The sequence below is a fragment of the Gracilinanus agilis genome, chromosome 1, assembly GCF_016433145.1.
Source record: "Gracilinanus agilis isolate LMUSP501 chromosome 1, AgileGrace, whole genome shotgun sequence".
Classification (NCBI taxonomy): Eukaryota; Metazoa; Chordata; class Mammalia; order Didelphimorphia; family Didelphidae; genus Gracilinanus; species Gracilinanus agilis.
This window is the reverse complement of record NC_058130.1, coordinates 98950588-98964260: the sequence shown is the minus strand read 5'-3', so window position 1 is coordinate 98964260 and position 13673 is coordinate 98950588. Positions and strand designations below refer to the sequence as shown.

General features: G+C 38.9%; 1 protein-coding gene across 1 annotated transcript; it reads right to left on the bottom strand.

Annotated features, from left to right (window-relative positions):
- Positions 1–3306: 3306 nt before the first annotated feature.
- LOC123248006 (antibacterial peptide PMAP-36-like) lies at positions 3307–6103 on the bottom strand. Its single transcript, XM_044677151.1, has 4 exons — positions 5924–6103; positions 5361–5468; positions 4412–4501; positions 3307–3483 (listed from the first exon to the last, which is right to left on the bottom strand). The coding sequence occupies exons 1-4, from the start codon at positions 6101–6103 to the stop codon at positions 3307–3309; spliced, it is 555 nt and encodes a 184-aa protein (XP_044533086.1).
- Between the last annotated feature and the right edge of the window lie 7570 nt (positions 6104–13673).

Below are 13673 nucleotides of genomic sequence, written 5' to 3'. Positions count from 1 at the left end.
AGGATCCCAGATGAAGAGCTAGGAGGGACTTTCCAAGTCATCTAAGCCATATCCCTCATTTTAAGGATGAAGGAGTTGAGGCTCAAAAAGGTGGTGACTTACCTAAGGACAGACAATTGCAGAGCTGGTATTTGAACCCATGTCTTCTGGCTCCAGATTAAGCACTTCCTCCCTTTCAGACCTTACATTACATATTGACTGCATCTTTCTAATCTCCTTATCATAACATATTTTTTATGGTTATCTGCATTGCTCTTGTGTTCTTATACTAGTCCCCAAGGTCAGGGCCTCTGTCTGGTTTAGTGTCTGTATAGACTCTTCCCCAAGTCTAATGGAATGCTTTGAACACAGAAGGTACTTCAGATGTTTGCTGAACTGAACTGAATGAAGAGAGGTTCCACTTGAACCCTTATATCTCTATCCCATATTGCCTTGTTTTCCCTTCTACATTTCTTAGTCTGGCAATTAGAGCCCTCCAACCTCTGGTTTCAACTTGTTACCTCCAGCCTCATTTACCATTGCTTCATCCCAGGCACAGTAGGCTTTCCTGGGGTACAGGTTGGGGAAGATAAGGATGAGATTGAAGAGGAGAGAATTGGAAATGAGCCCTTCAAAACCAATAGGAATACTAATAGTAAGAATGATAATTATGATAGCACTTGATGTGCGAGAAACACGCCCAAGTCTGTAGCAGGGTCTCTCCCAAAGAATAGGAGACTCAAACTCTGTTCAGTGCAGAAGTAAGAAAAGGACTTTGTTTGAAGAAGAGGTGGTTTGTGGTGGTATAACAGCAGGTGGAATAGCTGAGGGCTAATCAGGTAGCTCTAGGGCTGAGGGCTAAGCCCAGGGGCTAGTAGCATAGCCTCTTTGGAGCTGATAGGGTGGAGTAGCTCCTACTACCCCAAGGGGTGGAGCTACCATACCCTGTGGATCTGGGTTGGCATATTTTGGGGGGCCTGGGAGCTTAGCATCTCCCTTTCCAAACTCAGGTGGAGGTTCCTCCATTGCCAACCTTGCCATCATTTGTCAAAAAGAGGTCTTGATGCCCTTCCAGAGTGGGAACATGGGGAGGGGATAGAATGCTTTGGAGGATCATTATAGGTAATTAATTATTTCTAAGAACAGTATAAGCAATTAACAAAACAGAATGGGTACAAAGCTGATGCCTAGCATAGAACGTTGCTGATCTGGTACACAGAGTGGATAATTAAACAATCTACAATTCATGTTTGATTGATGCTGAAACTGCAGGTGTTGTAGTTGATGTTTAACTAGTGCTAACTAGTGAGAAATACAAGATTTCAGAGTATGAGGGTCCTGTTCCTATTGCTATTCCTTATTGCCTAGTGCCAGCCCATATGCAAAGCCTTTTTCAAATATGAAGTCATTTGAACATCATGAAAACCATTTATTATATCATATCATATTACAGATGAAGAAACTGAGGCAAGTTAAGTGACTTTGCCCTGCATCACACAGCTAGTAAGTTTCTGAGGATGAATTTGAACTTAGGGCTTCCTGACTCCCAGGCCAGTTCTCTATTCACTGCCCCATTTTCTCTTTGTTTTCAGGAAACCATTTAGAAACATCCATTTATTTATGAACAATTGATCTCTTCATTAAATTAATCTGAATAATTTATGAAAGCAGGTAGATCTAGGAGCTCAAGTAAGAAGTGCTTATTAACTTCTTGAAATTATTCTAGTTACCAAAATTATTTTAGAATATTTATTAATAACATTCTTTTAAAAATAATTTTGAGTTCTGAATTCTCCCCATCCCTCAAGACCCACCTCCACCCATTGAGAAGGAAAGTCATGTAATATCAATTACACATGTGAAATTGTGCAAAACATTTGCATTTTACTCACGTCACAAAATCAAAAAACAGAAAAACAGGAAAAATAAAGTGAAAACATGATACTTTAATTCACACTAAGAGTTCATCCATTCAATTTCTGGAGGTGAATAGAATTTTCATCATGGATTTGCACCTTTGATCATTGTATTAATCAGAACAGGTAAGTCTTTCACAGCTGGTCATTATATAATATTGCTGTTACTGGGAAGAATGATCTAGTTCTGCTCACTTCACTCTATGTGAATCAGTGAATATAGGTCTTCCCAACTTTTTCTGAACCCACCTACCCCTTGTCACCTCTTACAGCACAATAATACTCCATCTCAATCATATACCACAATTTGTTCAGCCATTTCCCAATTGATGGATATCCTCTTAATTCCCAATTCTTTGCTACCACAAAAAGAGCTGTTGTAAATATTTTTGTACATGTGGACCCAGAATTTGATTTGAAAATTACTTTTTAAGTTGTTTGGTGGGGAATGTTAGGAGAGTTCATCTGAGCTTTTGCCTCTCTACTCTACCATCTTGCCTCATCCCTCCACTGTCTCTTAGAGTATGTCAATAGCATAAGTAATATGGAAAACCCTTATCTGTTTTGTTAAAGAAAATTGCTTATGAAAAGTTCTCAAGGACTCACCTGTTTAATTAACAAAATGGGACAATAATCCCTTCTCTGCCTACTTGCAGACAATCTCATTGATTATCTAGCCCAAATTATACCCTCACAGACACCCCCCCCCCACAACATTCCTGACAAGCAGGAATCCTGCCTTCCCTTGAAGACCTCTCTCCATTAATGGGGAACTCATTTCCCATAGGCCAACCAGTGCTCCTTTGAGACAGATCTAATTTCTAGAAGTTTTTTCTTTCTATGTAGCCCAGATCTACCTCCTTATAATGTCTACCCTTTGACATTTAGAGCCAAGGACAGCAAGTCTAATCCATCTTCTTCTCACATGATAACCTTTCAGAGAATTGAAGTCAGAGATCCCATTCCCAGCAAGTTGTCCCTTCTTCAGACTAAACATTCTCAGTTCCTTCAACTAGTCCTCATATGGCTTAGTCTCCAATCTCCTCACCATTTTTCTTGTCCTCCTCTGGACTAATGGGAAGATCAAGTGAGATCATAAGATGGCACTTAAGAAAGGACAAAGAAAATGATGAATTACTTTGTTTTCAAAGTGACAAATGAGAACAAACAAAAAGCCAGGCTGGATTATAAGAAGAAGTCTTTAATTACACTTGAGGAAAATTAAGGGTACAAGTATTAAGTAAGTACCAACTATATGGCATTACTTTACAGATGTTTTCTCTTGCTCCTCACAACAATCCTGGGAGGTAGGTGCTCTTTTTATTCCTAGTTTACATTCAAGGAAATTGAGACAAAAGAGGTTAAGATATTTGTCCATGATTGCATAGCTTGTTTCTGAGCTCAGGTCTCCTTAGTTCCTACCCGGTGCTTTAGTGACTTTTTTATCTTTTTTAGCTTCATGCACTGCTTCCGCGATTTGGGTAACACCTTCAGAAATGGCATGGGTGAAAATACCTTTGATGATTTTTGTCAAGAATTTGGGAATTTTGGGAAATTTTGAAATTCCTCTTTTTGTTCTTTTGATCATCTGCAGGATAAAAAATAGAGTTCAATATTTAGGAGCCAGTGATAATAATTCCCATTTCTCTAGGTTTACAATCTTAGTAAGATTCTTCCTTTCTTCCTTCCTTTCATTTTATATTTTTGCAATTATTTGTAAATAAAATTTTTTAACATTTGTTTTTTAAATTTTTAGTTCCAAATTCTGCCCCTCCTTCTCCTATTCTCTTCTTGAGAAGGCAACATATTTTATATAGATTATACATGTGAAGGCATATAAAACATATTTCCATATTATGTTCCAAAAATCCAGACCAAAAAATCACTTAAGAAAAATAAGGAAAGTTAAAAAAATATGCTTCAATTTGCATTCAGACTCATCAATCAGTTTTAGGAAATTTGGAGTTATATAGTATTTTTCATCATTATTTTTCTGAAATTGTCTTTGATCAGTATAAAGATTGTATTGATCAGAATAATCAAGTCATTGTCGATCATCATACAATATTTCTATTTCTGTGTACAATGATCTGGCTCTGCTCACTTCAGTTTGTATCAGTTCACATAGGTCTTCCCACATTTCTTCTGAAACCACCCATCCCTTGTCATCTCTTATGCCCCAATAGTATTCCATCTCAATCAGATACCACAATTTGTTCAGCAATTTCCCAATTGATGGGCATTTCATCATTTTCCAATTCTTTGAACTCCATGAGGCAGCTGTTACATGGTGAAAAGAACAGTAGATCCAAAGGGAAGAGTAATTCTTGGCTCTTCCATTCTCTCAGTGGCCAAGGTGGGATTCAAACCAGTGTTCTTGTCACTGCACTACATTTATTAATTGAATAATTAAAGCTAGATGTCTGTGAATCTTCCCAATTGACCCCTCCCTATTTTGGCTGCTCTTCTTGTGACTCCTGACTCTCAGGTAAGGAAGGGCATCAGGAATCACCTACCGTGTTACTTGCCACTGGAGAACAGTGGATCGAAACTTCAGCTTCACCATCACGGATGAATTTGACTGCTGCCTGACAGTACTTCTCTTTCTGCAGTTTGAGAGAGAGAAGGAAAGAGAGAGATGTTCAGGAAAGCTTTAGGTCTCAATCAAATAGGAAAAAAAGGAAATACACACTATTTCTTTCTTTTTGCATTCTTTACTCCCCTCCACACCCCCACCCCCACCTTTTTCATTCCTCCCTCAGATCCAACCATAGGTCTCTCTTTCTTCCATGCTTAGGACATTAGGATCTCATGAGTTAGTGTTGGAAGGGACCTTGGAGTTCATCTAATCCAGTGATGTCAAACTCAAAAAGAAACAGGAGCTACTAAACCATTCATAAGGGTCACCTGCTGACTTAGTTTTAAAATATAACATTATCAGGAGCAGCTAGGTGGCTCAGTGGATTGAGAGTCAGGCTTAGAGGTGGGCAGTCTTGGGTTTGAATCAGATACTTCCCAGCTCTATGATCCTGGGCAAGTCACTTAATCCCCATTGCCTAGCCCTTAGCACTCAATATGTAGTATTGATTCTAAATGGAAGGTAAGGGTTTAAAAAAAAGTAACATTGACTAAGTTTCATCGTACATTTAGTTATTTTGTTAAATATTTTCTAGTTATATTTAATCGACTTCAGAATCTTCAAGGGTCTTATTGCTATTCTAATTGAGTATATTAATAAACACAATAAGTATTTGTTTTTTTAATTCTAAAATAAAATAGCAAAGAAGATGAGAGAGAGATAGGAAGAGACAGAGAGATACAGAGAGAGTCAGAATCAGAGAAAGACAAAAAGGGGGAGAGAGAGAGAGAGAGAGAGAGAGAGAGAGAAAGAGAGAGAAATGAGTTTGGAGGGAGGGCAGATGAGGTAGGGGGGTTGGAAAGATGGAGGAGAAATGTGGCTCTTACCCCATCTTTTTTTAAGTCACATCTGCTAGGAGTTCGGGTTTCTGTTTTCAGGCATTCAGTCTCTTGTATAGTGAAACCCATATAATGAGGTTCTTTGGATTTGTCATCCTAAACATTGGGAGAAGAATAATTTGAGACATTTATTGCATCTTTCCAAGTCTCTTATTTCTAAAGGATTCTGCCTCCTGTCCTCTTCCCATGCCCTATTTCTTATAGTACAATGGAATTGATCACTGATTTTGCAACCAGAAGATCTGGATTCAAATCCCATCTCTGACTCAAGGAGAGTCCCTTCAGCTCTCTGTGTCTCAGTTTCCTTATATATAAAATAAAAGAGGTTGAGCTTCTGCATAAAATAAAATGCACAGGATTACAAAGAAATCCAAAGTTCAGTGAAAATTATTTTGCCCATCCAAATTCACAAACTTATCTACCGATAGACCACCCTCTCTCCCAAGAATCTAAATTTCCTTCTATCTATAGATCCATGATTCTGGAGCTTTTTGCCAGAGACCAGCTCTGAGCCTCTATTCCCATTCTTCTTATTCTTCCCAAGTACTCACCCACTTCAATTGGGGCTCAATTGCACTTATCCAGTAGGCATTCTTCTCCTCAGACTTTCCATTGAAATAGCTCATAGCAATTGTTAGGGCGTCGAAATAGGAAAGCCCTCGGACTTCAGTAGCTTTAACCTCAATCAACCCCAGAAGGAGTAGAGGAAGCAAAATCCTGAAGCTTGCCATTTTGTTTCTTTGGCTGATAGCCTTGCTATGGCTGATATCCCTTGTTTCTTTGGCTGATGCTCTCCATATTTATATCCCTAGAAAGGTTAGCAGTTGGGGAGGGGCTTTGGTCACTCTCAGGGATTGACCAATGACTTTCAAAATCCTTCCAACTCATTTTACAGATTCTGATAGGAAGAGGACCAGACAGGAGAGTCATTGATTATTTTTCCCCCAAGCCAATTCAAGAAGGCTTTCAAGATGCTCAGGGCTATCAGCAATCAACTGGGGCAAATACCTAGGATCAGATATAATGATAAAGGTGGAAAGGGTTGGCCCAAAGGGTTATAGATTCAAATCTGAAATAGAACTCAAAGGTTACTAAGTCCAGCACCCATCCTTTTTCCAGATGAAGAATCCCAGACTTAGAGAAGCCAAGAGGTTTGCCCAAAAAATACATATGTAGCAAATAGAAGAAAAGGATTAAAATCCAGTTTCTCTGACTCCAAATGTAACACTCTTTACCTTGTATTTTGTAGGGATTCCATGCCGCCATCCTTTACATCACATACCACACTGCTTTTCTCTTTCATTTTACTAGATCAGTGGTATCAAACTCAAGTAGAAACAGGCCACTAAACCCTACCTTAAGAGCTCTGCCCACTTCATATTGAATCAGAAAACTGTATATTGGATTATGTAATGCAAGGTGGCTAACAGAAACTTTTTGCTTCTGCAATTTCTAACGGTCACAAAACGTCAGTTAAACATCTTAGAATGTTCAGAAAGTCAGTTAGAACTTAAAGCGATAAATAGAAGTGAAGTTCCAACTGACGGGGCTTTTGCCTTCTGGCTTTCGCTGTGGCTGGAGGCTTTTGCTTTGGCCTTTCGGCTTTGGCCTAATGGCTTCGGCCTTGGCCAGTGCTTATTTTGTGTTGGGGAAATTTGGACCTATCTCATTTCTCTGGACCTCTTCCTGATCTCCCATCTCCATCCCTCCCCTTCCCTGATTTTCCTTTTGGGTTCTGGTTGGAAGGGAAGGTTTGGTGATTGAATATTGTGGTTTTAGTTTCTTTAGATAATTGGAGTATCCTCAAATAAGTTATCCCTAGGTTTGATAAAGACTTTATTTAAAAGGCAGTCAAATCTTCCTGCCTGGGAGAGCCGGTCTCTCTCTCTCAGTCTAAACCTCTCTGCGACCCATCCCCCACCCTCACCCCTCTCCCTAGCAGCAGTTAGAAATCCTGAGCCCCCTCCCCTTCTGACTGACCCTGGTATTAATAAATCCTCTTGTTACCTATTCAAACCCTGTGGTGAGTCATTGTGTCAAAAATTAAGACAAGGGCCAAGAGGAAAGAATTATTTTCCTTTATTTCTTGAGACAACTGGGGCATCCATCTTGACAGGAAGTACCTCCCCGAGACTTCCTCCAGCCCTCAGTTTGACTGGCAGGGAGGGGCCCTCTCGACCCCTCCTTCAGGAGACTTTGAAACTAACAAGAGAAACCCTCCAGTCAAGCCTAAACGGTTCTTACTGGCCCTGGTTTCCTCCCTGGATCCTCTGTCTCAAGCCTCTGGGAATAAATCTGTTTGAGCTGACTCTCCTATATACCCCATTTCCCATATCTCCTATATACCTTCCCATACCTTCATTTCACCTCCAATCACCTTATAATCATCCTAATATCCCCATTTATCCTTCCTCACATCCACCTTACTCTACTCAGTTTATTTACTATTCTTTTTTGATAACAACTAATAGTATCTATGTTCTATTCTATTTTTATTTATTTTGTCAAATATTTCCCAATTACATTTTAATCTGGTTCTCCCAGCAAACTGGGGAGTAATGTTGACTGCACTGGACCCTGTATTTGACACCCATTATGGGTCATAGATGATCTTCAATTTAGAGGTGGAATGGACCTTAAAGGTCAATTTAAGCCAGCCCCCTCATTTTTCTAATGTGTTATGATGATAATAACAGATAATTTGGAGAAGCAGATAAATGTGTCAGGGCCGAATAAAGCTTCAAGTCAAGAGTCACAGATTGATAGGCTTCAGTGAGGAAAGGAGGGGGCTAAACACTCCTGGATCTCAAACCCCTCCCCCTCTAACAGTTGCTGCTTCTGTTGGGTATGGAGACAGGATAAGATTCTTCTGGTAAGTTTCTGTTATGGCTGAAACCCCAATGATGTTCTTCTTCTTTAATTTATATTCCTCACAGGTCTGATAAATGAGTAAGTAGAAGCTAGCTATATAACTGTTGAGGACAGAGATGATCTTAAAACTGGCAGCAGACAGGATTCAAACTAGATATCCAGAGTGAGTTGTGAGTATTCCCCAAATAATTTCCAGGCACAGATATTGAAGGTAAAGGCTATAAGGAAACTAGAGAGGTTAATGAGGGTTTTAGGATAATGAAAGGTGACCCTGAGCTGTTAGGTTGAAGCTGCCCTTCCCCCCATCACAGGAGGGGATGAGGGCACTTAACTAAAAATGGCTCTCTTGCTATTAATGAATATCTTTACTCTCTGATCACTAAATATTTGTTGTATTGAAGTTGATAAAGACTAACCCTATTAAACAGGCTAATCCTTATGTAGTAACCACACTGGCTATGCCACAATGGCCTCTCAAGTGAATCCCAAGTCTGGAGTAGTAAGCAGGGTATCTGCTCACTTCAACCTCCACAAAGTAACTGCCAATTCCTCCCAACTGCCCCCTCACCAAAAGTTCTCCAGGGGGGTCCCCTGGAATTCTAGGTGAGGCTGTCCCTGTATCTTTGCAGGGATTCCATGCTTTCCATCTCCACATAACAAATGAGACCACTGAGAGCTATAGAGGTTGAGTGACTTGCTCAAGATTGTATATGTAATAAGGGACAGACTCAGATTTTGCTATTGTTTTCTGCTGTCACTCTTCCCTGCCCCTGCCTTGGAGCAGAAACTTTGGCAGGGGAGTGGAAACAATCATTGGGCTTGGATGCAGGAAACCACCTCTGCTCTCAATGACTGACTATATAAATATTACCAACATAAATATTAGGTGAAATAAATACAATGTGTACAAAAAGTTATTTACCAGGTAGTTTGGGAAGAAGAACACTAAGAGTCAGGCATTCAGACAAGGCTTTATCCTTTAAGAAGGCAGCACAGATTTGGAGTTGGAGGATTTGGGTTCAAATTCAGGCTTTGCAACTTAGAATTTGTATAATCTTAGCCAAATTATCTATCCTCTCTGGGCCTGAGTTTGCTCATCTAAGTATAAGAATTGTGTGATATTCCTCTGGCTCCAAAACCAGACTGGTTTTCCACAAGATCGCACGACTTCTTAAGGAATAAGGCATTTCATAATGAATGTAACAGTTGTAACAACCACCATTTGTATAGAGCTTAAAGGTTTGTAAAACATTTCGTATCTCTCCTGACAACAATGAAGTATGTCCTATTACCATTTCCATTTTAGAAATGAGGAACCCGAGGCAGGCAGAGGTTAAGTGATTTACCCAGGATCACACAGCTAGTAAGTGTCTGAGGCTGGATTTGAACTCAGGGCTCCAAAAACTGTGCTCTGTAGTGCATCAAACTATCTTGTATTTAACTTCTTTGTACATATTTGGATTTATTTATCCTACATCGATGCTGTGCATCTCTATATCGTTTTTTGTTGCCTCCCCAATTAGAAAGGAAGCTTGTTTTGAGTTTCATTCTTTGAATTTGGATTACTAGTGCCTAGCACAGACTTCTTGACTCATACATAGCATGCAAAGCATGGAATTGGGAGTGAGGCAAAAAGTGGTCCATTTTAACAGAAATGTGGAGGAAGTTTGGCACAGTAATAAAAGAGAAAGCTAAAAACAAAAGTAGACTTAGGACTTAAGTGACCAGGGCTCTACTGGCAGGGGAGGGGTAGAGGGCATAGGTGTCAAGGGCAGGATGCTGGGAAGACTTTATAGCTTATCTGCCAGTCCTCCTCCCAGAAAAGAGAGGTCATAGAGGTTCCAGGTGCCTGGTTGGTTGATTCCAAGATAAGGAATGGACAAGAATGAGACATTTTGGCAATTTATTATCTTTTTACCAATTACATGTAATAAGAAATTTCCATATAAGTTTTTCAAAGTTATATGCTTCAAAATATCCCCCTTCCTCCATTTCCTTTCTCTTCCTGGAGCTGGCAAACAATTCAATCTGGATTATACACATATTATTGTATAAAACTTATTTCTACATTGTTCATTTTTGTAAGTGGATAATCATATAAAACCCAAATCCCCAAACATATACCCAAACAAATAAGCAAAAAATCATATGCTTTCATCTATATTCAGATCTGAACACTTCCTTCTCTGCAGGTGGATAGCATTCTTTGTCATAAGTTCTTCAGAATTCTCCTGGATGTTTGAGGCCAAACCTTTTTTTTCGAAACCCTTTTTTCCCCTTTGTTCACCTTCCTTTTCCCTCCTTAGATAGGAATAGACAGTTAAAATAAGCCATAGGAATTGATAGAATTGGGTTAAGTTGTTAAGAATAGGAAATTTGCTTTAGTTGTAGCATAGAGGGGAGGTGATGTATGCTCAAATCTCTTAAATCTGCAGAATTTCCAGTGGAAATTCCAGCTTCTAGAAAAGGGGGTTACTGTGACATTGAAATTGCAGAGTGGAATTCCAGTTGCAAGAGAGTGGGTCAAGACTCAGCTGAGAATTCTAGCCTGCCCCCTCCAGAACTCTGGGTGAGGGGGCATTTTAAGACAGTTAAGGGCAGTTGATTACTGGGGGTTGAAGTGAGCAGGTCACTCTGCTATTCCCAGATCTTGGAGCTCTTGAGTGCTGCCAACCTTGCTTTAGCTTGACTAGACCTTCAATCAACCTCATAATTACCTCTACTTAGTTATTTAGACCATAGGAGAAGACTATCTATTAGGTTAGAGAGGTAATTAGCTAACCAAGGTACCTTTCCCCTCCAGGGGGAGGGCCTGCTTGGACCTAACAGTTTAGGGCTTCCCTAATCTTATTTTATCCTTGTCAAATCTCCCTTCTTTCCCTTCCCCACATATCATTAAACCCTTTATCATTTGGGAGCTGTGTCTGGCTATTATTTAGGGAAATACATACATCTCCTCAAGTTGAGCTCCTCCTGCCCTGTGGACCAAAGCCTGACCCTTCCTCTGTCCCTGAAAGCTTCAAGACATCAAGCCTTTACTATTTTCTCTTTACTCAAACCTGTGGGGAAATAGTTTAGAGAAAGTTAACATCTCTAGGAGTGTTGTCCTTCATAGTTTCCTGACTGAGCCCAGAAGATAACAGATCAACCTCCATTTGTAACTGATTTCCTAAATGCTTGGTGGGAGGGGGTGGAAGCAAGGAGCACTCCCAAGATTGTGCCCCATCCTTTTCACTCAAGCCTGCTGAGAGCCTGTGTGTGTGCTCTCCATATACCAAGGGACAACTAAGTCCTGATTGCTACAGACCACTGGCATTTTTACAGCTTCCCAGGAATATCACTGTTTAACCAATATAACAAAATATTCATCAATTTCACCTTGATGGTCAGATTTATTGTCATATAATTTAGTAAAATAGCTCCTAATGATTGCTTTAATTTCCTCTTCATTGGTGGCAAATTTACCCTTTTCATTTTTGATACTGGTAATTTAATTTTCTTCTTTCCTTTTTTAAATAAAATTAACTAATGCTCCATTTTATTTATTTTTTAAATAAAATCAACTCCTAGTCTTATTTATTAGTTCAATAGGTCTCTTATTTTCAGTTTTATTAGTTTCTCCTTTGATTTTTAGGATTTCAATATTAATTTTTAATTGAGGATTTAAAATTTGTTCTTTTTCTAGTGGTTTTAGATGCATGCACAATTCTTGGATCTGCTTTTTCTCTATTTTATTGATATAAAATTTCCTCTCAATACTACTATGACTGTATCCCATAAATTTCAATATGTTGTCTNCCCTCTGGAGTACCATATTCCAAGCCTTCTGATCCTTTAATGTAGGAGCAGCTAAATCCTGTGTAATCTTGACTGTGGATGTATGATATTTGAATTATTTCTTTCTGCCTGCTTGCAGTATTTTTTCCTTGAATTTGGCTATAATATTCCTGGGAGTTGTAATTTGGGCATTTATTTCAGGAGGTGATTGTTGGATTCTTTAAATTTCTATTTTACCCTTTTATTCAAAAAAATCAGAGCAGTTTTCTTTGATAATTTCTTGTAATATAATGTTTCAGCTTTTTTTTTTTTATCATTGCTTTCAGATAGTCTAATAATTCTTAGATCTTCTCCCCTGGATTTATTTTCCAGGTCTATTATTTAATGAGATATTATATATTTTCTGCTATTCCCCCTCCCCCCATTTTTCTTATTTTGTTTTATTGTTTCTTGATGTCTCATGAAGTCATTAGCTTCCTTTTGCCTAATTCTAATTTTTAAAGATTGATTTTCTTCCATGACCTTTTGAATCTTCTTTTCTATTTGGTCACTTCTACTTTAGGACGAACTTTTTTTTTATTTTTTTTTAAATCCTTACCTTCTGTCTTGGAGTCAATACTGTGTATGGGCTCTGAGGCAGAAGCGTGGAAAGGGTAGGCAATGGGGGCAAAGTGACTTGCTCAGGGTCACACAGCTGGGAAGTGTCTGAGACCAGATTTGAACCTAGGACCTCCCATCTTTAGGCCAGGCTCTCAATCCACTGATCTACCCAGCTGCTCCCCATGTGTGTCTGTTTTTAAAGTACTCTTAGCTATAGTTCCCTCCAGCTACTAGGCAGTCATCTACTGAGCATGACTCTGGAAGAGAGAGTGAGGCTAATGATTTTTTGCAACTCTGCCTCACTTAAATCCAAATCATGCACAATTCAAGAAATCACCTGTGATGCCATTGGTCTTCTGTGAAATGAAGGATGAACAACTGAGTCCCACTGGGGTCCTTGACAATGGCCCAGTTTGATGACTCACTTCTTTTTAAAATAAATCCTTAAGTAATGAACTGGAGGAATTCCATGTGAACTGGAATGACCTCCGGGAATGGATGCAGAGCAAAAGGAGCAGAACCAGGAGAACATTGTACACAGAGACTGATACACTGTGGCACAATCAAACATAATGGACTTCTACTACTACTTCTCCACATCCAGAGAAAGAACTACGGGAGCAGAAACATAGAAGAAAAACATTTGCTTGATCACATGGTTTGATGAGGATATGATTGGGCTTATAGACTCTAAATGATCACTCTAATGCAAATATTAATAATAGGTAAATAGGACTTGATACACATAAAACCCAGTAGAATTGCTCATTGGCTATGGGAGGGAGGAGGGAGGAGGAGAGGGAAAGGATAAGAATCTTGTAATTATGGCAAAAAATCCAAAATGAATTAATTAATTAAATAAATTTAAAAATAAAATAAATCATTAACTTCTCATAAATAGTAATTAACAATATATAAATAACAAACATAATATTTTTACTATTGTATATATAAATTACATATATATATATATACATAATACAAACCATAAATAATAAATCCTTAGAATAGATTCTAAGTATTGATTCCAAGGTAAAAGAGCAGTAAGGGCTA

Coding starts and splice junctions, on each gene's coding strand:
- LOC123248006 (XM_044677151.1), bottom strand. CDS start 6,103: ATGGCAAGCTTCAGGATTTTGCTTCCTCTACTCCTTCTGGGGTTGATT. Junction 5,469..5,923: donor TTGAGCCCCAATTGAAGTGG/GTGAGTACTTGG, acceptor CCCAATGTTTAG/GATGACAAATCCAAAGAACC. Junction 3,484..4,411: donor CTCCAGTGGCAAGTAACACG/GTAGGTGATTCC, acceptor TTTATCCTGCAG/ATGATCAAAAGAACAAAAAG.